The following is a 24603-nucleotide window of genomic DNA, read 5'->3' as shown; positions in this document are numbered from 1 at the left end:
ACCTTTATTTTATTCATTTGTTTTTAATGTGATGCTGAGTTTCGAAACTCAGTACCTCACACATGCTAGGCAAGCACGCTGCCACTGAGCTACAGCCCCTGTCCTCCCCGTCCCAGTCCTGACCTCTATTCTGCGAGGTTCTCTCCTACAAGGCATCCAGTTACTTATAAATCCTTCCAGAGATACTCTTCGTGTGCCCAAGAACACACTCATGCGTGTGCTTTTTACTTATATACTTCATTTTGGGCTTAGAAATTAATGGCAGCATGCTATATGCATTACCTGTACCTTGCTTTACTTACTTAAGATATTTCATAGTGTGCTCCATTATCAGTAGGCAATGCAGCGCAAGGCTGGGAGCACAGACCACTTGGGTTTGAGCAAACTTGTCTTGGGCAAATTTCTTACCTTCTGTGCCTTAGTTTCCCCATCTATAAAATGGTTACAATAGTAGTCCCTACCTCATAGGATAACTGTAATTATTAAATGAGCCACTGTGTGCAACATGTATAAAACAGTGCCTGGCACACTTATGTAAGTGTTAGCTATCAGGAGTACATGTGGAGCTGCATCCTTCTTTTTAACAGCTGTATAATATTCCAGGCAAGCAATATGTATTCTGCTTTGTCTGACCATTTCCATACTGACGTACAACTACATTGTTTCCGCATTGCTGTTGTAAATAAAGTGCAGTGTTTGTTGTGACACCTATTTTTGAAGGATACAATGTAAACATCAGTAATTTAATTATGGCACAGTACATATTCATACAGTGGAACACAATGTATAAACTATCAACATAAGGTTATAAGATGGCTGAGGATAGGTGAAAATGTTCATATATATTTTATGAAGTAGAAACAAGCATTTTTAATAAAATTCACTAGATTTTCTCCATAATAGGTGTGATGTGGATCCAGCTGTGCAGAGATAGCCACACTTAGCATCTAACATGTTGATGTATTTTACATAATCTCTCTTTCTCTAAAAACTGGCACTAGTTATTTTATAGGAAGTGGCAGTTAACTATCTTTGCTAAAAGTAGCAGGAGCGAGGAGTTGGTTCTGCAGAGGTAAGGCTGGCCGTATGTGGGTGGCACAGGTTAAAGCTACTTGGAGAAGGAAGGTTTGCTAGGGACAAGAGGGTTCAAAGGGTGCAGTTTGAGCCAAGCTCTCTCTTCGGGATTGCAGGAGCTAGCCCTTGTTAGTTTCATTGTTCCAAGTTTCTGTCCCTCTGCTCATTCACGCAGTGAACACCTATTATGATAGGTCTGTGTGTACAAGCATGTTTATAGGTCCGGGGACTCAGACATGAACAAGATAGGTAAAATCTCTCAGGAGCCCACCTTCCAGAATGTCTGAGGTCCTTCATCTCATACAGACCAGCACTGCCCCATGTGTCTCCATAAGGATTGCTCCTCCTGTCTGCACAGAATCCTCTCCTGTTGCTATGCACTAATTTAATTAGCCGTTCCTATTCTGTTGCACATTCAGATTGTTTGCATGAACACTTCATGTCTTTGATACTTGATTGCTCATTTTTCAAATGGCTTGTTCTGATTTAGGTTGACCAGAAACATGTGAATGAATGACCTGTGCCATCAAAGACTCACCCCCATTGGCTGATGTTTTTATCATTTGTGTTCACTAAATGGGTACAAAACTGGGCTTTAAACAATCATTTATTTGGTTACTGTTAAATTTTAACCTTTACTTCCTCTCCAGTGCATTATCTGCTTAAATCCTTTTTTCCATTACTTATTTTGACTCTTGGTGTCAAAAACAGACTCCGTAGTGATGGTTAAGAGCTTGGACTCTAGACTCACCCAGACCTGGTTTCCATCCAGCCCTGCTACTTAAGAGCTCTGTGACCTTGGCCACTGGACCAGGGAAGTGCTGAGGCAAGGAAGGGCATTCCCAGCAGAAGGGCTCTCCTGGGCAGCTGTCACTGAGAGGCCAGTGGCCTGGGTATATGCGAGCACTGTGTGGCCGCATGGTAAGGCTGCCCCCTGGCCTAGTACCAGTCCATCCTGGATTTTCAAACGTGTGACATTTGGAGTGCAGGCAGGCTGCACGGCACCTCAGATTCCAGGATTCTCCCTGGAAAGAAGACCCAGACCCAGAAGAGTGCCACGCAGCTCTGCAGGGAGGGTGGCAGAAAGAAGGAGCCAGCTGCTCCGACTTTGAAGTCCAGCACGCTCATGGCTCAGGAGGATGCACAGAGCCTGTTTTCTCATGGGAAAGTGGGGTGGTCATGTCAGCACTGCACACTGTGGAGACCAGAGATGATTTACATCAAGGGCCTCACACGGATGAGGCACTCAACAGACGGGGGCTGTCCAGAGCCAGCAGTGGACAGGGGTCACCCTGGAAGGAGGAGGCACGTTCCTCCTGCCCAGCCTTCCGCAGCTCGCCCCACCACGCTCTGCCCTGCTGGGGCCACTCCTGCCGAACCGCAGGGCACCTGAGCTCGCGAGGGGTGGTTGCTGCAGGACTCTGGGGAAATTTATGGCATGGAAATGAAACAGGGGCTGATTGGATATCTCAAAAGGTGACTGAGTAACTGAGTCTTTTTTCTAGGCAAAGAGGTTGTTTGGATTCTCAGCAGCCACGTCTGCTTTTGAACTCTGTGCGGTCTATGCCCTGGCCTCTCCCTACACCCAACACTCCCCTTTTATTCGAACAGAGGAAAGTTGTGTTTGTTGACCACTCTTTCAGGGTGGGAAAGGAATGTGATGTATGCATAGACTGCCCAGAATTTCCTGTTAGACACCCATTCCAAACCACGGCCCTGGGATGCATTCCGGAGATAGGAGCCCAACTCTAGGAGAGAAGAAATGGTGCATTCATTTAAATGTTGGCCTCTGGGAAGAACACCCCTCTTTTTTAAAAAGGTGTTTAGCTTTTTCCATAATCATATAGTTATGAATTCAGCTGTATGGGTCTCTTTAGGGTTATAATGCACTCTGATATTCCTGCTTGTGAGAAAATAGCCCTAACTGAGGCAATTTCAGTGTTCAGTTTTATAGTCTTAATGGCGCTGATGTCTCCATGGATGCTTTGTACAGGACATATTGTTGATGTTCTGCCCTAAGTACTTGATCAGTGTAAATCTGGTATAGATTATTTTTTAAATTTTGCCGTTATGACAAGAAAGAAGTAGATTTTGAAGGTAGGTTTTTGGCGCTTTGACAGATTACCAGGAGACTTGATGCATTGTTGAAGGAAACCCGTGCTGGGCAGTAGTGGAAACAGCAAAAAAAAAAAAAAGGATTTTATTCAAGACTATTGCAATAGAGGAAAAAAGACTTTAGTGTAGAACCTGGCTCAGTTCTGAATCATGGACAAGTGGGCATTTATAGCCAAGGAGCAGGGTGAAGGTCAGAAGGTCAGTGGATAGAAACTTACTGGAAGGAACATCAGGAGGAAAGGGCTGTTCTGGCTAAAGTGCCCCAACAAGGCTGTTGGTAAATTCAGGCCAGGCTGATGAGGCATCCATCCACCTGGGGGGAGAGGGAAGGTGAAGGCCCCAGCTATATCAGGAGCCATGGCATAGGAAGAATGGGGATTCCTGTTCAACTGACCTAGATGGTCTAGAGTTCTAAAATTTGGAAATTTGGATTCTACAAGGGAGTATATAGGTAGACCTAGGAGAAGGTTCTGGAGTCTGATCGATGTTTGGTTAAACAAAGGATGTTTGTCAGTGTCCTGAAAAGCATACTGTGCTGACTCTCATCTTCACCCTGGGTTACTTCTGGAATGCACAGAGCTCTGGGCCCCTGGGAAATGGACTTAGACCAGAGGACAGAAGACTGCTGAGGCCTGGTGGGTGGGAGGGGACATGCTCAGGTAGGTGAGTACGACAAGCTCGGAATCAGGGCAGACCCCAGAGGTTTAGAATGGCTCCAGAGCCTCGTTATCTTGACTCTAAACCAGGTCAGAACAAGGGACTGTAGAAGGTCAGTGGTTATGTGGCCTGAGTAGTATCACACTAGGTAAACAGCACTGGCTGTTTGGGAGTAACATTCAATTTCTGGATGCTGAAAGAAAGCAGTAAGGTCAAGAAGTACAAGAGGATGACCAGAAATGCCCCCGTTACCCCTGTGCATGTGCCACTCCATGTGGCTTCCCTCTGCTGGCATCAACATGTCTAGTAGCTCTGTCACATGCTCTTTAGACTCGTCCTCTTGGGCCACTGAAGGACCAAACCCCACCATCAGCCTTGGTGGACTTCACCCTGGACACTTTATGGTTTTAATTACAGCACTTCCTTTCTAACCATATTTAATACAAGATTTCCTAGAAGAGGCCTGAGCCCTAGGGTTTAAATCTCACATATGAAGCTGCATTTTATTGGTTTAATTTCTATCATTATTATTATACAAAGAAACCTTCACTAGATAGAAGGGAAAGTTGGAAAGAGCTGCTTAATGTTCTAAGTTTAGGATTCACATAACCAAACCCAATGGGTCTGCCTACATGTGTTCTCATAAAGGCAGGCTCTTTCTGGGAGGATGGTTGTCTGGATACAAGCTAAATTCTCAGTGTTCCCAGTTAGACACTGCACTGTGTCTAAATTGAGTTTAATTTTTTGTGATTATATTGTAAGCTGCTGGTATGTTCTCTCTTACACAAATGTGTGTTTTTGCTTCAGCCATACAACTATCTTGTGGGGTATGTATTATTATTCCCACATCACTATTGCTATTTAGGTAGGCAAACTCACACCCCGCTAACAAGTGTCAGGACTGGGACTTGAACACAAGTGCAATTCCAAAGCCTGTTTTCTTTCCATGTAACTTATAAGTACTTTTAAAGTCAGTGTCTAAATGAGAAATTCCATTCTAGGCTCATAAATGGCTCTGATTTGCAAATAGCCTGGATTTTTGCTACTGGTTGATAACTTGAGTTAGTCATGAATTAAAATTTAATCTCAAGTCAAGTATTGTAGCACACGCTTGTAATCTCAGCCACTTAGGAGTCTTGAGGCAGGAGGATCACGAGTTCAAGGCCAGCCTCAGCAACTTAGCAGTGTCCTAAGAACTTGGCATGACCCTGTCTCAAAATAAAAAATAGAAAGGACTGAGGATGTAGCTCAGTGGTAAAGCACCCCCAGGGTTCAATCCTTGGTACAAAAAAAAAAAAAAAAATTCATCTCAGCAGTTGCAATCACAGAGGGGGAAGAAATGATGTTTGTTGTACAAATCTGCTCCTGTCACTCCCCATTTTCATACAATCAAATCCAAATTTACTGGCATAGTATACAAGGCTCTTGCTGTCAGTCACTCCCATCTCACCCCTCTTGCTACTACTTTGATTTCTCAAATTATTTCGTGTTGTCTCTCACATGAGACCCTTAGCATGTGACTGTTTCTCGACTTCCCTGCTCTTCCCATGGCAGTTGTAACTCTTAGCCCCACTTGCAGGACTCTTCTTCCAAGAAGCCAGGCCTGTACCTTCTGATCCGCAGTCTGGACTGTGTGCTCTTCTTTGGGCCCCAGCAGTGCCTGGCACGGCTCCATCAAAACAAGACTCATTCCCTCTCCAGATTGCACATTTCTAATGTCTGTTCCTCTGGACATGGGCCTCATGAAGTGGGGTCATGCCTGTGTTCTGCTCTGCCTAGCACAGGAGCCTGCAAAGAGAATTTGTGGTCTTACATAACAAAAATTCCGGAAGAGTCTGGTCTAAATAAAATCTTCTCTATTGCAGCTGTTTTTTTCTCTGCTTTGGCTCTTACTCAGGTAGTTGCTTACCATTGTATGGCAAAGGTGGGCACCAGTGACTATAGGCTTCAATTCAACCACTTTAGAAAACCCAGCAAAAAAAAAAGAACATCTCCGTCTCCTTCAGTGGCTCTAGCATGAATCCCAGGGCAGACTCTCCTTGGCCCAGTTTGGAGCACATGGCCAAGTCTTGGTAGTAACTTGAAAGTCCATGGCTAAGAGTGATTCCCCAGTGGAAAAGTGAGGAACTTTTGCCAGAAAGGGTAATGGGATTTGACAGACAGAAATGTCTCGTGTGTACTCCATTCCCCTTCTGCAACTGGTACTCTGAAGTTGCAGGCTCTTGCTACTGGGTCAACATTCTGCCCATAGGGATCCGAGAGGTATTTCCCATTTTGTCTTCAGGACCAAGGACTGATTTCCTCTGAGAAGAAGGCAATCATCAACGTGTCCACTTTAAGCTGCCTCATTCATAGACTCTCCCTAAGCCTGGTACTGGCCAGTAGGATGTCCCTAGCCCTGCGGTAAGAAAAAGAGGGATGCACATAGGAGCAGGAAATGGTCTTTATTTGCTGGACTGAGGTAACACCAGGTCCAGGGACCTAGACAGAAGCATTACCTCCAAGGCATACTCAGGAAAACAGATCCACATGCCTGTTTTCCCTCAGTGTCACGCTGTCCTTCCCGTGCACACAAGGACCACAAGGCAGGCCCATGTCTATCATCTCTAGGTATTCACAACCATCCCCAGAATTTCTGCTCCACCCAGCCAGGCCTATTCAAGAAAATGGAGAAAATTAAGCCTTTCTGTCACTTCATCTGCCTCTGTCAGTGATCTCATCCGTTTGCTTACCCTGTCGGGTGTTTATGCCCATGGCCCAACCATCTGTATGGAGAAAAGGGCAGCTGCTGGGGCCAGCCTTGGACGTGTCTTCATTAGCAGGGCTGTGGAAGAGAAAGCAGATCTATCAGGCCTCCTGTAAAGGCCCAGTAGGGGAGCTAGCACAGGAGACCCTGGGTCAGCCAGCCTCCTCACGTGGTCGTTCTGGCTGGTCCTCCTCAGTGTCCTTCCTGACGCACACCTTAGGGCAAGGAGTGCCTGGGATCCCAGCAGAGCTCAGCAGAGAGAGCTAAGTGCAGCCCCAGAGGGGAGTGAGGAAGGGGGTGGGGGCGCATGGATGCCTCCTCCCCTGGGCATTGTTCTTTTCCTGAGGAGAGCAATACCCAGCAGAGCTCATTTAGCTCCTCAGCCCCTCCCTTTTCCTTCTCCATCTCTGCATCCAATTTTTAGAGCAGTTGAGTGGAATTATTTCCTGATATTTTTCTAGTTTTTTGCTTTTAAATTACAGTTTATGTAACTAAAATCTGTTATGGTAAGTATGTCTCCCAGTGTCATATGCCAGGGGAAAAAAACCTGTGCCCATAGAATTCATCCCTGATCCAGGATTTGCCCACAGAACCCCTACTCCTTTACCAAGCAGAAGCTTTTAAGAGACTAATGATACTAAGAACTAATATTTATGGACTGCTTACCTTGTACACGGCACTGTTCTGAGTAACTCACCTAATTCTCACAACAGACTTAATAAGATGCGGCTGTCTCTTTTATCCCCAGTTTAAAAATAAGGAAATTGAGACTCAAAGAGGTCACATAATTTGTCTTGGTCCCCTGCTGTTTCTGATTGAGCCAGCTTTCACACCATAATGGGCTTGCTTCCTGAGACAACATCCATGACCACCACAGTCTGGTAACTTGGTGGCCTTTACCACCAAGGGTCATGTTGAGAATTCATCATGGGATACAAAATGAGCAAGAGAGACAAGTCAAGAAGGTGTTGCTGTGATCCAGGGACAAAGTGCTGAGGGCCTCAGTCTGAGTAGGGCAGGGGCAAGGAGTTGCTGAGGACAGATTGAAGAGCTGTTTAGGACAGAACCAGCAACTTGGAGAGGGAGAGGATGAGGTGTTTAGACTAGAAGGTTGGTGCTTCCCCCTGGGGGAAGAGGGCAGATGCTGGGCCCCGTTTAGGTGTGCAGGTGGGAGGCACATGGAGGAAATAACCTGGCCTGAAAGGTAGGGAGGAGGTATGGGCTCCGAGGATCACCTAGCACACGCACGTTCATTTGGGAGGTCAGTGGCCACAGAACAAATCACTTCCACTGGAGAGGCTGGCTTTGGTTCTGCCCCTGCACCACAGGGATGCTCCAGTAAGTGGACATGGGGAAGAAGGGAGGTAAGTGTGCTGAGAAGTCTACATGGAGGAAGCTGGGAGTGAGGTGGGCAGGTGCTGACTGTGGACAGGAGCAGGAAGGTTATCAGGGAAAGTAACAGAAAGCTTAGAAGTGATCTTTGATGACTTCTAAGTCTGATTAAAACAGAAGTCTTTATAAAATATTTTAGATTCATGTTCGGAGTTGCTCTTCCTCTATTCCTCCAAAATAATTTCTTAAAACCAATGTAACGGGGAGCTTTGTGCTTCACCTGTCTCTAATGTTCTAAAAGACCTTGTTCCTGGATACCTGAGCCAACAGAACACTTCTCAGACATGTCTTATCAGTGGAATCGCTTAAAGCAGCACACTGGGAAAGGTGGAAAAAGGCAGATGCTTAAGAACAGAGAAGCGGTGGGATGCATTTGTGTGGGTGTGGGAGGGCATGGGTGGCCTGCATTCTACCAGTGAAAGGATACTTCTTTGGTAACTGCTTGTCACATGGCCTCCTCTGGTCTTGAGCTGCTCACTATGCTCTGTCTTGTTGGTGTCATAGACCAGCAGTTGGTGCGGGCTACGTGGACTTCTTGCAAGGCTCAAAACACTTCTTGTGCACAGGAGGCCAAGACAGGAGGATCTCAAGTTCAAAGCCAACCTTGGCAATAGCAAGGTGCTAAGCAACTCAGTGAGACCCTGTCTCTAAATAAAATGCAAAATAGGGCTGGGGATGTGGCTCAGTGGTCGAGTGCCCCTGAGTTCAACCCCAAATATAAAAAAAAAAAAATGAACACAACACTTCTTGGTATTACCTGGTTTGTTTGCCTCATAGGATTGGACTGGAAAAGCACAGAGCAAGTCTGAAGGTTTAGTTTAAAAGTAGGATGTGGTTTTTCCTGAGCTTCTCAGAGTTGCTAGAAGAAAAAGTTTAACAAGACTGTTTACTGTTCCCCCGTTGTTAATGACCAATTACACAATTACCATAAAACATTTGGAAAGTATAGAAAGAAGAAATGTAAAGCACCCATAATCTGACAACCACTATTAACATTTGGACAACTTTCTTGCTGATTTTTTCCTGATTCTAATCTTTTTTAGCTTGTTTTGCATGATCATAATTAAATCAGATCCTTATCCAATTATGTGGCTAGATTTTTTGAGCTAATGTTATAAACAGCTGTCCTTAAATTACAGATTTTAGTTTCATTTATCAACCAAAACCCTTTTACCAGTTTATGAGCAGATCCAGGCCTTTCTAGATTCCAGCTGGGCGAGAGGTAGCATCAGGGTGGAAGGCAGTGGGGTGCTGGTCCCTGGCAGCCCATTTCCAGCCCTGTGCAGGAACAAGTGAATGCTGAGGGTGTGGGGGTCTTGTGCGGGTCCTGAGGAGCCCCTTCCATTTTCCCACCTAATGTCCAGTGGCAGACCAGCCCAGGAGGGATGAGGAATCTAGGCCCTAGCTTCCTGGAGGTGCCCACACCCTAGAACTAGCCTTATTTAACTGAAAGAGTCCTGGAACCTCCCACAGTTGTGGAAGGGAGACCACTGCAGCTTCCCTTCTTTATACAAGAAAGGAAGAACGTGCTTGGGCTGCCCTTTGCCTGTCAGGGCACGGTGGCCTCCCCGTGACTCAAGCTCACTTACTGACTCCTGAAGCTCTGTTTGTACCTTCCATACAGGACTGAATCATGTGGTGGAACTTTTAAGTAGCTTATGCATTCTCAGTTTTGTATTTTTTTAGTATATGTTAGCTTGTTAGTTAGTTGTGGGAAAGATTTGTGTTATCTAAGGACGAAAACAGGATCATGGAAGGTGCTTTTTTCAGACTGCTCAGTGTCTCTAAGACATGAACAACAGTTTGTTTGCCTGCAGAAAAATGTGCTGTCAGCCAGGGAAAGTCAGTCTCTTTCTGCCCCTGGCTAAATTATGAGTGTGGCACAAAAATTAAGCACCCAAAGTAACAATGAAACAATTCAACCAATCATTTTTATTAAATATGAGTTTATGGCAATGCTTTTCTGTCCATTTGGCATGCTCCCTTCTGAATCTGACCCAAATTGCTTCAAGGTTGTCTTCAGCAGAGCCGGGCACAGTGGCACACACCTATAATCCCAACAACTAGGGAGGCCAAAGCAGAAGGATCGCAAGTTCGAGGCTAGCCTCAGCAACTTAGATCCTATCTCAAAATAAAAAAATAAAAAGGGCAAGAGATGTAGCCTAGTGGTAAAGTACCCCTGAGTTCAATCCCCGGTACGAAAAAAAAAAAAAAAAAAAAAAAACCAGGTTGCCTTCAGCATACATGCAGGGAAATCACACATTTTGGAAGCAGGCCCACTTAGGTTGGAATGCTGGCACTAGCAGTCACTGGCCAAGTTTTCTCAGCAGTGAGATGTAAGCAGTGACACCTGTCTCCTTGGGCAGCCAGAAGCTTGTGTCAGATGAGGTTCGTGAAGTAGTGTTACCTAGAGGGTGGGCCCGTGGTCAGCAGCAGTCATTATCTCTTCCTACCACTCCTTCCTGATAAGCCACCCCGGTCCGGCAACTAGTTCCAGTGACCTGACCAAGCATTTGGATCCTAAAGTGAGACCACTAGCACTCTGTGACATTGACCCAAGGATTCATGTGGAAAATAGAAAGAGCCAGCTTTCCCACAGAGGGAGGGTTCTAAAGCACATCTTTAATGGGGATCTTAAATTTGAACTTACTGGGCCCTTTGGCCAAACCCTGGGTAGAGACCACCCATGTTTATAGAGTTGCTCAAAAAACAGTTTTGCAGAATTCCCATCTAAATACTTTTGGTTTTGTTGCTAGCAAGAGTACCCCCAAAACTTTCAGCAAAGGTTTTGTGTTCTCTTGGGAGGAAAGGTACTGCACAAATCACTCATGAGTGCACAAAATGAAGAACCGTGCCAGGATCACTTTTGGGAGAGATAAGCTCCAAGAGTTCCACGTGGACCCAAATCATTTCCTGCATTGTCAGTTTTCCCATGAACCCTCAGCAGGGTCTCTTGCCTGTGGCCTCCACTCAGAGTACTGCTGACCCACCCAACCACGGTATGTGGTGGGACGGCCCTGGCTGCATTCCCCTGCAAAAGGCTCCTGCCCCTCCAAGTTGTCAAGTCCCCTGCCCTGAGGTGTGTTTTCCATCTGCGCCAAATTTTGCCTTTTATTTCTGACTTGTGGCAACTTGTCTTGATCCCTGGATAAACAGAAAGGATCCATCACTCGCTCTGGTGTTTTAGTCCAGGACAGGCCAGGGCACAGCGTTGCCCTGATCTCATAAAGATGGGCTTTGCCCTGCTCAGCCAAAGCTCACGTTGTCCGTGCCACATCTCCTGCTGTCTGTTTTAAAGGTAATAGAAACCTTCAGCCCTGAGCTTGGTGGGTCCAGACCCCCATCAACTTTGACAAAAGGCTGAGTTCAAGAAGGGAGTTCCTTTGTGCCCTTACATATTTTCTTTTTGTTTCTCCTGTGGTACTAAGGATCGAATCCAAGCCCTCACACTTGCCAGGCAAGCACTCTACCAACCCTTTGTAATTTTTTTTTTTTTTTTTTTGAGACAGGGTCTCCCTAAGTTGCTCAGACTGGCCTCCAACATGTGATCCTTCTGCCTCAGCCTCCCAAGTTGCTAGGATGACAGGTGTGCACCACCATTCCTGGCCATATTATATTTCTTAATCCATGAAGTTGGTCATTTCCATAGTGAGCAGGGAGTGTCCAAGAAGCTAGTTTCAAAGTGACACTTTTTTGATACCAATAATGAAGAAATTTTTCTCAGGGAATGTCAAGTCTGATTGGTACCTAAAAAGACATTTGCTTTGAAGTAATGCTTAATGCATAGTGGGAATACTTCTGGGCTCAGGAATGCAGATGGCAATGACCCTGCAGATGGTTCAACTAATGAGCAAGTAGCTCCCACTGGGCTGAGGTCAGAGGGATTTTGTCCAGTCATCGGAATTGGACTTCACGGGCCCAGCAGGACCCCTGGAATCAGGGTCCTGGGGGGCAACTGCACTTTCCAGTATCCACCGCACATCAGTACATGCTGCAGTTGGCCACAGTGTGCTCTATTTCTCTTTCCAGCTTCCCAGTGCAATGTCAGCTTAAAGAAGCAGAGGAACCGCAGCATCCTTAGCTCCTTTTTCTGCTGCTTCCGTGATTATAATGTGGAGGCCCCTCCATCCAGCAGTCCCAGTGTGCTTCCGCCACTGGTGGAGGAGAATGGTGGGCTTCAAAAGGTCAGTACTGATGGGGAACTGTGTGCACAATAAAATTGCATTGGTAGCATACCCGTCCCATCCTTGACAGATAGCCTTGATAAGAGTATGTGACGGTATGTGTGCAGCCATTTACTTTAAGATTTTATATATATATGTGTACACACACACATTTATATATATGATGTATGTGTGTGTGTGTATATATATGTATATATACACGTATCTTTATTGATAAAGCATATCTCGGGTATCCCAATTTAGCAACTATAGAACATGTTTAATGAGAGTTATAAGAGTCACTTTACATTTTTATAACATTCTCTCTTGGGAAATTGAATGCATGAACTAGTGAGTTAAAGAACCAGTAGTAGCAGACACAGAAATACCAAGACAAGAAGTGATAAGCAGCATGAAAAAGAGCTGGCAATAAGTATAAATGAGTTAACTACCTTGTTTAATAATAGACAATATGCTTTATATATTCTTTTGTATGTTAAAAATGTTCAAATGTCATATTGTCTCAAGATGTCAGAAGCCATAATTCACCCAAATAATGTCTAACAGACACATTGAAACAAAGTGACTCAGAACAATTAAAATGATAAGCAAAGAGACATCAAAGTGTAGGTAAAAACAGAGGTTGTGCTAGGCATGGTGGGTGGCTCACGCCTGTAATCCCCGTGGCTCCCGAGGCTGAGGCAGGAGGATCACAAGTTCAAAGCCAGCCTCAGCAACTTAGGTAGGCCTTCAGCAACTTAGCAAGACGCTGTCTCAAAAGAAAAATAAAAAAGATCTGGGAATATAGCTCAGTGGTTAAGTGCCCCATGTTCGATTCCCAGTACCCGTTCCCCCCAAAATAGTTACAGTATTAATCTCAGTCAAAATAGAATTTTCAGGTAAAAATTACTAAAAGAGAAAATCAAGATTGAGAATTCAAAAGTCATAAAACTTTATTGCCCCAGTAACATGGGCAAAGGACATAAACACATAATTTACAATATAAGAAATACAGTTGGTCAAACATGAAAAAATTCAAAACATTTGAAAAAATGTTCAATATGGTTAATAATAAAAAAAGTCAACTAAAACAATGGCATACCCTTTTTTAACAAGTTGTCACAGATATCTTTAAAGATAATATTTGGCTTTGGCATGGGTTGGTAAGAAGGAAGGTAGAGGAATTAAATTGGTTATTGATAGAGAATATGAATTGGTTACATATACCTTTCCAGAGGGGTATTTGGCAGCATCATCCTACAATCTTAAAAATATGTCATTTTGTTGACAAAAGCAATTTCACTTTTTAGTGAAATTAATAATTATGAATGTGCAAAAATTAAACCATTAGAGACTTGCAACATAGGTTATAATATTGCACAATTGCAAGCAACCTTATGTTCAAGAATAAGCACTTGGTTAAAAGAAATACAAAATAACCATACAAATAGTATGTAAGCATTAAAAATGACAGACCAGGACTGGGGAGATAGCTCAGTTGGTATAGTGCTTGCCTCGCAAGCACAAGGCCCTGGGTTCAATCCCCAGCACCACAAAAAAAAAAAAAAAAAAAGACAGAGCCAAAAATATGACATGTCATAAATATGGACATAAAGAAATGTTCACAATGTATCATTTAGTAAGAAGCAGGCTAAGATATGGGAAGCGAATATGTCCTCAGAGCATATACGATCTCTCTCTCTTCCTCACACAGCATTTATAAAACTAGAAGGACATAAGCCAAAATATGAAGAGGTGAGAATGTATACAGGATTTTCTCCTTTTCCTTTGTTTTCCCCCAATTTTCATAAAATAAGCTTAAATTACTTTTATGACTAAGAAGTAAATGTATTTTTAAAGTACATCTGGATGTAAGGAAGGGAATTCTGGGAGAGTGTCAGTGTGTGCACGTGGCTCTGATCATTAAAATTCCCTCTCTGGGTAAACCCAGTTGGTCCTGCTGGTGCAGCCTGGAAAGTGTATCACCCCCTCATTTCCTGACATCCCAGGGGAAAGAGCTGGCATAGAATTCATTCCTGGTATTCAGTGAGAAGCAAGGAATCACCAGCAGAGGAAAATGCTTGCCTCTCCTAGAGTCCTAAGACAGGGACTGGAAACGGACAGTCCCTGAGGTCAGCCAGCCAGCGGGAGCCTGTGGATCCCCTTAGAAAAGGCCTATACTGACAGCTCACTATGTGTGGGCCCTGAACGGGCTGCACCTGTGAACTGGATGCCTTTCATTTCCTGTGCCCTAGAGGAGCCAGTAGTATGAGGCTTTCTTCATCTCTCTGCGGTTCGTCAGCGTGGCCTCTGCTGGTCCATGGAAACCACTACTTGCTGGACTTAGCAATACTCCCCCATCTACCGCTTCCCAGAGATCCCAGTGGACTGACCTGAACAGACAGTAGTGGAACACACAGCCTTGCACAATCAAAGAATGTTGCCTCAACTCAAGTTGGATAAACTAGAATCTGAGATTCCTCCTGGGGGAAAAGAAGTGGAAAAGATAGAGGAGAGTTTGACAGTGGGGGACATCATTTATGAGTACAAGAGTAACTTGTGGAACTTAAAAGACTTAAGGTTTCTAAATATAAAAATTCAGTAAACAAACTTGAAAAGGAGAACGAGAATAGTCACTTCTGAGAACTGAATTAATGTTCTGGAAAAGCAAATGGAAGAAATATCTTAAAATTCAGACTAGAAACAAAGATGGAAATTGTGAGGGAGGAGAAAGGCATCTAGGAGACCTACATGCAAACAGAAGGAACTCCAGAACGAGAAAAGGTAATACAAGTTTTTCTTGAGCTGAAAAGGGATGTTTGAATCTGCAGATTGAAGTAGCCCACCAAGTCTGCAGCAGGATTAGAGCAGGCAAGAGGGGGAACACATGCCTAGATATACACTACTAAAATTCTGCAGTATATAGAAGAAAATCTTACAAGCTATCAGGACAAAGTGTTTTCAGGAAAACCATTAGATTAACATACGATTTCTCATCAGCAACACTAAAGGCCAAAAGATTTTGAAAAATATTTTTGTAAAAATCTTTTACAGGTCCCTGAGAGACAAAAATTACAAAGCAAAAATCCTCTATGTGACCAAGCTGGCCTTTATCTATTGAGGCAAAAGAAGTATGTTGTCAGACATGTCATGATTCAGAAAGGGGCCAAAAATAAAAATCTGGGTGAGATTGATATTCAGTTATGATAAAGTTATAGAAAGGGTAGGAGTAAATACAATGATTGGGAATAGAACTGTAATAAGTAGCACTGTTGGAAAATAGAGCCTCAAAATTCATAGGAGAAAGGAGAAATAAACAGAAATGTGAACAAATTGCCAAAATTGAGGACAGGGAAGAAGAACAAATAACAGATAAATAGTAAACATAACATAAAGAATAGACATAAAACTAAGTTGAACAAACCAGTTTCTGCTACCAAGAATAAAGACTATCTGAGAGATTGGTCTGAAAAATTCAGCTGTATGCTATTTCCAAGAATATACCTGTCATCAGATAGGAATGATTTTGGCAGCAAGTAAAAGAAAACTGACAAACAATAGCTTACACAAACAGGATTATTTTTCCCCACTTAAAAAAGGCCCTAGTTAGGCAGGAGTTGTGGCTGGTTGAAAATGCCATCAGGAACCCAGACTCTTCTTGTTCTTCTGTCTTTGAGTCTTTCTGCTCTTCCAACCTGGGTGTGCTGGCCTTCATCCTCATGCTTGCTGGGTATTCTCTCCAAGTTGCAGACTTCAGACCAGATCTACAAGGGAGGGATAGGTGGCAGAAACCCCAGGAGACTTTTGCTGTTGTCTTTTTGCCAGAACTCTGTCACATGGCTACAAGCAAGGGGGCCCTGAAAGGGAAGAACTTAGCTCGGCATATTCCTGCTCTTAATGAAATCAGAGCTCTTTCACAAAGGAAAAAAGAGGAATGACTGATGAGTAGAAGTGCTAGTCAGTATGGGATTAGTAATGTTTCAGTAACCACCTCAACCCAAGAGGCTTAAAACAATATAAGTTTCTTTCCCATCCTGCTACTTGATTATCATGGACTGGGTCAGCTTTCTATGGCACTAACCAATAGAAATATAAGGTGAGTCACATATGTAATTTAAACTTTTCTATTTGCCAAATTTAAAAATTTTTTAAATAAGTGAAGTTAATTTGAATTTTTATTTAAGCTGATATATCCAAAATATTGTTTCAACATGTAATCAATATAAAATATTAATGAGATAATTTACATTACTTTTATCTTATTAGTTTGTTAAAATCAGATTTGTATTTTGCACTTATAGCATGTCTTAATTTGGACATCCCATGTGCTGCCTCTCACGTGCTCAGCAGCCATGTGTTGCTAGGAGCTGCCGTGTTGGCCAACATAACTCATCCTCATGCATGGACCTAGACTGAGGAAAGCCCCATCTCTTTGCTTCCATGATTGTCACAGTAGGAAAAAGGGAATATGATGAATCACACAAGCTCCTAAAGTTTTGACCCAGAAGTAACACCCCTCATTTCAACTTATTTTATTAACCAGAGCAAGTCACGTGGCTACATCTAACTTCAAAAGCACAGAAGTGTAATCCTACCATATAATAATTCCAGAAGGAAAACTGGAATTATTTGGAAACAGTGCTCATATCTGTTATGGTAGGTGACTGATAACTTCCAACACAGCCTCTAAGATACTGTAATTAAGGAAGGAAGAAAATGAAGGGATGGGCAAAATGTATGAGACAGATCAAACAGAAAGCAAGCCAGAGTTATAATATCAAGGCAATATTAATATCAGACAGTACAATTTTAAGTCAGAAGTATTAAACAAAAAGGGATATTTTAAATGATAAAAGGTCCAATATATGAAGTATATAATCATTCATAAGCCTTTATATATAATCAACAGTACAGCCAAATACAAGAAGAAAACTGCTTAAATAAGATAAAAAGCTTTGTCTAAAAATTAACAGCAAACAACATAGGAAAATCATTGGTTGGTTTTGGCTAATGGAATAAAACCAAAAGCTGAAACAATTGGTATAACTATGGAAAAGGTGTTTGCAGATGACATGGTTATTTACCTAGAAAACCCAAAAGGGTCTACAAAAAAATTCTTTAGAATCATTAAAAGATTTTGATAGGGCAGCTCTTGTTTATAGAGAAATGTGCTGTATTTCTGGATAGAGAAACTAAATTCATAAAGAGGAAGAATACAAAGAATAACTGAGAAAGTTTTGGAAAGAAAATCATGAGGCAACCTGCCCGCCTGGACAGACGTTAAGCCTTACTGTATACAGGTGTGGCAAATGTATCAGTGGAGGATGGAGAGTGAGATTTCACTGTGACCTGTGCCCAGCCCCAGATCCTGGATCTCCTCTCTGCATGCTGTCCACATACCCTTCCCTCAACATAAAAATCAGCAGGGTAAGAATTGCCTTTAGTGAAGAATTGCTGCTGTCATAGTAAAAGTTAATTATAAAATAGTATCGCCTAGATGAAATGACATGAGGAAATGATGTTGCACCCCAAAGTTTCCTGGAATAGCCAGCTGTCTCTATCAGGGATAAACGCCCTTAAAGGGACTTCCTTTGGCAGAGCTGAGCTCACTTGGCCTTAGTGTTCATTCATGACTTCCTTCTGTTAACATTTGTCAAAATGACTTTTTAAAGAATTAACTTCAGTTAAGAGTTCAATCTGAAATGGGGCTGATCCATTTTTTGCATAACACTTAACAAGTCTGTCTGTGACAACAGGCCCCCAAGAAACCATCATGTCAGAGAGGCAACTAATTCCCAGAGAAGGACCCTCTGCCCTTTGCGTTCAGCCTGGTCAGCACCCAGAGAACACAAAGTCCAGACCCAATGTGTATGGAAGAGATTCTAGGCCTGACTCTACTGTTAAGTCCCCAGGCATCCCTTCCTCTTGCATCTCAGCATGCCAGAGGAAGAAGGAAGGCCATGGTAGAATGGGACAGGTGACCTCAAGGGATCCATCCACCCTGCATATTTACTTTGCTCTGAAGAAATGAAGATTTAGATCTTCTGGTTTCAAATTACTTCTGCAGCAGTGACCTGGAGTGGCAGCCATTGCCACCATCGCAGCTGCATCCTGGACTTTCTGACCAGTAGCCTCCAGAGGCTCAGAGGAGTCCTCACCCGGAAGACACCAATGGCAGAGACCATGAGGAACCTCTGAGGGCCAGGACAGAGTAAAAAGGATTTCTGGGTTCACAAGTACATGCATACCCCATGTACACACACACATATGTGCATGCAAGCCTCTCAGGTGATCTCCAAGCCCAGGAACCTGTCTAAATTGGCACTGTGCCTGCTCCTCATTTTGTCCTGCCTCTCCGATGTGTTCTTCTGGTCTCTCTCATTGCTGATGTGTTCGTCTCATCAGAAGTGTTCTTCTGAAGCTGCTGCACCTCTCAGGGGGCATCTGTAGTTTCCCATTAAAGCTCTACCTTCTCCCTGCACCTATTAGAAGAAAATGTAGGCCCAACTCTCCATCATGTTGGTTTAGGAACTGATTTCCTCAACAAGACTCCTAGAGCGCAGGAAGTAAAATCAAGAATCAATAAATGGATGGTATCAAACTGAAAAGCTTCTTCACAGCAAAGGAAACAATCAAGAGCATGAAGAGAGAGCCTGCAGAATGGGAGAAAATCTTTGCCACCTGTACCTCAGATAGAACATTAATCTCCAGGATATATAAAGAACTCAAAAAACTTAATACCAAAAAAAAAAAAAAACCCAGTCATAAATGAGCAAAGGAACTGAATAGGCATTCATAGAAGAAATATGAATGATCAACAAATATATGAAAAAATGTTCAACAAAGTATATGAAAAATGTTCAATTAGAGAAAGGCTAAATAAAACACACTGAGATTTCAGCTCACTCCAGTCAGAGTGACAATTACTAAGAATACAAGGAACAGTAAACGTTGGTGAGGATGTGGGGGGAAAGGTACACTTACACATTGCTGGTGGGGCTGCAAATTGGTACAACCATTCTGGAAAGCAGTATGAAGATTCCTCAGAAAACTTGAAATGGAACCACCATTTGACCCTGTTATCCTACTCCCTGGTATATACCCAAAGGACTTAAAATCAGCATAGTACAGTGATGTAGCCACATCAATGTTTATAGCAGCTCAATTCACAATAGTTAAGTTATGGAACCAATTTAGGTGCCCTTCATCAGATGAATGGATAAAGAAAATGTGGCATATATACAAATGGAGAGTTCCTCAGCCATAAAAGAAGAATGACTTTATGACTTTTGCCAGTAATGGATGAAACTGGAGACAGTCATAAGTAAAATAAGCCAATCCAAAAATCAAAGGTCGAATGTTCTCTCTGATATGTGGATGCTAACACACAACAAGGGTGCGGGGAGGAAGAATAGAAGTTCAGTGGATTAGACAAAGGGGAATGAAGGAAAAGGAGGGGGGATGGAAATAGGAAAGACCCGTAGAATGAATTAGACATAACTTTCCTATGTTCATATATGAATATACCACTAGTGAAACTCCATGCATGTATAATATGGCAAAATACACCTACTGTTCTGTGTATCTAAAAAGACCAAATTAAATACATAAATGAAGCAGTACTTGTCAACCGAGGATGATTTTGCCCTCTGGGAAACAGAGCAATGCCTAGAAACTTGATTGTCACTGCTCTGGGCAGTTCTACTAGCATCAAGTGAGTAGAAGCCCAGGATGCTATTAAACCTGCAGTGTACAGAACAGTCCTACAGCAGGGTCATTCAACCAGAGGGTCTCTAGAGTGAGAAGCCCCCCTCTAAAATGGCCCACTAGGCTTGGGAGCTTCTTAAGATCTCCCCCACCAAGGACAGGGACCTGCTCCTGGGGCCAAATGTTGGGAATAATATTACTTGGGAACTTCTGAAATGAATTTCTCTGTGTGACTTCTTGAAAACTGGGACTTGATGAGAGTGTGCCAATTTGTTGGAGAGCAACACAGCTGTGCCCTGCATAATGTCAGAAGGCAGCTTAGTGTCCTTCAGACAAGCCCCAATCTCCTGAAAAAAGAAAGATCCATCAGGATCATGTCAAGAGGAAATAATAGTTGCTGTGACTCCACAGAGGGCATGACCAAAGCTCGAACATTATCAGGAACGTGCTCAGTGGTTCTTAGCCAGCCACCTGCCATTGCTGACCATCAGGTTTGACCTTCACATGATACTCTGTCACTGGTGACCCCCCCTCAGTAGCAGTGGGCACATCTTTTCACAAATCCTCAAAGACATGGTGTGGAGCAGTACATCTCCCGATAAGGCCATCTGAACAAGAAACAACACAGAAAGTGGAAATGCTGCATGAAAATAAATTTGTTCTTTTATGTGCATTTGTTAGTCTAAACTGAGGTGTTTCTGTGAATCAGGTTTGAGATGGCTGGCATGCGGAGCTGAGGAATATCTGAGACCCTTCCCTGAGGGGCCTGAACTTTCTTAACACTTTCCATGAATACAGTTTCTGTTCCCCTTTTAAAGGAGAAATTGTACGTGCGTAAGGGAACTGCTTGTACCTTGCCTTGTGCCCTCCCCTGGTCTCCATACCCTTGAGAAGGACCTAGAGTAACCAGGGAGTTCCATGTCAGCTGGTGAAATTATCTCCCTTTCCTTGCATGCTATATTGACTTAGTCTTTTTAGGGGAAGACTTGCTTAAAACAAGAACAAATTATTAGAGGGAATCAAGAATCAAAGTAAAATATGAGCTTTCATTTGTAAGCTTAAGTTAAGGGCTGATTTTCTGGGAGTAAGGGAGATGCTATTTAAATAAACAAGGCAGCTGTGTGGTTGGGGAGGGGCCTCTAGAAGGCATCATGGGGACCTGGTGCCCACTCTGTGAAAGGTCCTTCGGTTCCTTAAACACCACCAAGGTACGGAGAATGGAAAGCCACCAAAATACTGTATTTGAGTATTTGTAAGTTTCTTTTGATAATATGATCTCTTTCTTTTCAAACCTGACAATGATTTTTTTTTTCTTTTTCCTCAGGGTGACCAGAGGCAGGTCATTCCCATACCAAGTGTAGGTATATTTATCCAATTTTATTGAAACATTTGTAGATTCTTGGAACTTTGGGCCTTGTAATATAAAAAAAAAAATTAAATATTCTTGTATATGTTGAGTTTTATCATGTGGTATATACAACTCAGTTCTGTTAAGAAAAATGAATCCAGGCACAATGGTGTACCCCTGTAATCCCAGCAGCTCAGGAGGCTGAGGAAGGAGGATTACAAGTTCAAAGATAGCCTCAGCAATGTAGCAAGGCCCTAAGCAACTTAGTAGGACACTGCCTCACATTAAAAAATTTAAAAGGGATGGGGATGTGGCTCAGTGGTTGAGTGCCCCAGGTTCCATCCCTGGTACAAAAAAGAAAGGAAGGAAGGAAGAAGGAAAATGAAGCTACACTTTACACTGTGAGCAGGAAATTGTGTACAGAGACATTTTTCTTTCTTGGGAACAGCAGGCAGCCTCCTGCACTAACCAAATTCTCACCTCTTTCTCTCTGGAAAGGGCCTCCAGGTCTTCATAATCTGAGGTACCTGGAGCATCCCCCGCACCCTTAGCAGCTTAGCAGTAACCCCACAGATTGGGGAGAACTCCATAGATTGCCCAGACAGAGCTCTCTGCAGCAGCTTCAGTCCCTGTGGGACTGGGATCACCACGCCCAGGTCCTAGGCGACCAGACCACTCGTTTTACAGTGTTGGTAGCTTGGCAGTCGCTCTGGTATCAGAGAAATTCCACTACTTAGACTCCCTGAATTTAAAGGACCAGCCCATCCCACAGGCCAGCTGAGCTGCTTCTCCGCCTCCACTGGGCACTTCTGGGCCACCCCAGTTCTGTTTTCAGCCCTGGAATTTGGGAGAAAAATTGTGCCAGTATTCTCAGCCAGCCACCGACCCAGCTCTGTCTTCTCTTCCTCCTGCTCAGCCAGCAGAGCAGCCAGCCTGAGGCCAGGCATCCAGTAGCCCCTGGGCCTAACTCTCAAGAGGAACTTGCAGTGGCAATATCCCTGTCCAAGACCTTTCAAACAATTCTGTATCCTCAGGGGAGAAATTAGGTTTTCTTCAAATAGGTCCATAAACCGTTATTTTGGTCTATAAAGATTATCTGGTTCCGATTACGTGGCTCAAATCTGTTCATCTCTCTGTGCTTGGACTTTGGAACGTCCGAGAGACACAAAATCCTACACTGTAAAGAATGGATCTTGAGTTCAGGTTGACCAGAGGCTTTGGTAGTGCCTGTCTCTTACAACTGGCCCAAAAAGGGCTTGATAATTTTTTTTTCTCAAAACTTTAATTCTCCATTGACTAACAAGTTGTAAGAATGTGTGGAGTGATTATGCCAGCATGCCTGAGGGTTGGCCTCTGTGGGGAAATTGGCTTTGATCAAAAAGGTTGGTCAGGCACTGTGACATCTCACCCAGTGTTTGCAGGAGCTGCCTAGTGGGGTTCATACCAGAGGACTTTCTTTGACATAGTAATTTTATATATTTTTCTTGCAAACATGCTTCCACTAAGCAGGCGGCCTGTATCATCCCCCACCCCTGCCCTCACTGCCACTGTTGTCTCTTCTCAGTGTTCATTCAAGGCCACCTGTAAAATTAAGTGCCAGATGAAATTTGCCCACATTACTTAGTAAGTAATAAACCTTACTAAGGAAACTGATCCTTTTCCCACGGATCAAGACTCAGTCATATACACAATTCCAGAATAAAATAGACAAGGAGAAGAAGGTTCCTTGTGTAATTATCTCAGCGTTAGATCCATAAATTGCCTACCATCTCCTGCATGTGAGACACTGGGTCAGGCCCTATGAATCCTGGAACTATCTTGCAGAAAAGCAGAGCCTCGCTGAAGTACTTTCATCATTGATGACCTGCAGAGAGCAGTTCTGCTGACAGGCACAAATGATCTCCACTGCCTGCTTTGCAGGCAGGACTGAGCTCAACCATCTGGGGACCGCTCAGCCCTGGGATTCAAATCTTAGGATCCCCAGCAAGATCTGCACCCACCTGCCAAGGCACCAGCTCACATGAGCAGAGTGATTCCAGCCTTTCTGGACCAGAATGGGACCTGGTCAGTGCTGGGAGTGCCCAAGAGCTTGGGTGCTGTACCACAGGACTGGCAATCCAGCCAGGTTGCTGAGCCTCCAAACCAGGTCCCCCAGCCTCCTCAGTGCTTTCTCCAGGCCCTGCAGATGAAGGCTGCTTCAGAGCCTCTGGGTGCCCAGAGCAGTTCAAGCCAGATTCCCCCATCTCTGCTTCTCACCTCACACCTCTTTTTTGTCATTCATTCACAAACCTAGGCACATGGGTTTTATCTTTTAACCTTTTGGTAAATAATAATTCAAGTTCAGTGTTTAATTTTAAAAAATGGGGAAAGATTAGAGAGAGGAATAAAACCTCCCACTCATTCCTAAAATAACCATTTTTAATATTTGTTGTGTATGTTTTGGGAAATTTTGCAAACACAAGCATATTTACACAAATGAGATTGCATTGGGCCTACCGTTCTGCAAATTGTTTGTTTCTTTTAACAAGATGCCCTGAACATCTTTCCAAATATTAGTACATATATACCCACCTCGTTGTTTTACAAATCACAGATGGCATTTACTTTGTTTCCACTTCAATGCTATTACGAATACTCTTCTTAAGAATATCCTTGAACCTGGGTGTATGTGGACTTGCGTGATAGTTCTGTGTGATCACTGGTAACTGGGGAATTGCTAGGTCAAGGGGTGTGTTCTGCCTTGTGGGTACATTTAAGACAAATCCTCCTCCAGAAGCCTATGCTAATTTATATTCCCAGAAAGAGTCCTCTCAAGTGCACCATTCACTTCCTAAAATGGTGAGCAAATGTTTTAACCTTTGCTGATCCAAAAGTAAAGAATGATGCAGGTGTATTGCTTGGATTTGCATTTCTTTATGCATGAGAATGAACAGCTTTTCACACGTTCATGACCATATGTCTTTCCTCTGCCCTGCTAATTTCTCTTAGATTTCGTACTATTTTTTTTTTTAATCTTTTTAAAGTTTAAGGAAAGCGGTGTGTTTCCCCTACTTTATGATTTATCTTTTGGCCTCATTTGTAATTATTTCATCCAAAAAGAAGTTTTAATTTTATGTATTAATTTCATGCTTTACGGCTCCTGGATTTTATGTTTAGAAAGGTCTCCCCACTCTGCAGCTGTGACCCATATTTTCTTCTAATATTTTGGTATTTTTCGTCATTACACTTAGATCTTTAATCCTTTGGGAATAAATGTTGGTGGAAGGCATGGAGTGGCAGTCCAACTTATTTCTTTTCTGAGTGGTTATTCCACTGTCTCAGAACCATTTATTAAATAGTCATCTTTGACTTACCTGTTGGAAGTGACCTCTTTACCTGGACTATTAAAGGTTCCAGCCGTG

General features: G+C 43.2%; 1 protein-coding gene across 4 annotated transcripts in view; it reads left to right on the top strand.

The window, feature by feature from the left end:
- The window catches only part of CTDSPL (CTD small phosphatase like), a 109459-nt gene that overhangs the window by 63856 nt on the left and 21000 nt on the right, over positions 1 to 24603 (top strand). For 3 of the 4 annotated variants that reach the window (XM_079116263.1, XM_079116259.1, XM_079116261.1), the window contains exons 2-3: positions 12014 to 12168; positions 21179 to 21211. In XM_079116263.1, coding sequence (XP_078972389.1) covers positions 12014 to 12168; positions 21179 to 21211 — 188 coding nt within the window. The remainder of the gene's footprint in view (positions 1 to 12013; positions 12169 to 21178; positions 21212 to 24603) is intronic. The other variant, XM_079116260.1, reaches the window with a different exon arrangement.

Source organism: Sciurus vulgaris (genome assembly GCF_902686455.1).
Source record: "Sciurus vulgaris genome assembly, chromosome: 16".
In the NCBI taxonomy this organism is placed as follows: Eukaryota; Metazoa; Chordata; class Mammalia; order Rodentia; family Sciuridae; genus Sciurus; species Sciurus vulgaris.
This window is presented reverse-complemented; position numbering and strand designations above follow the sequence as displayed.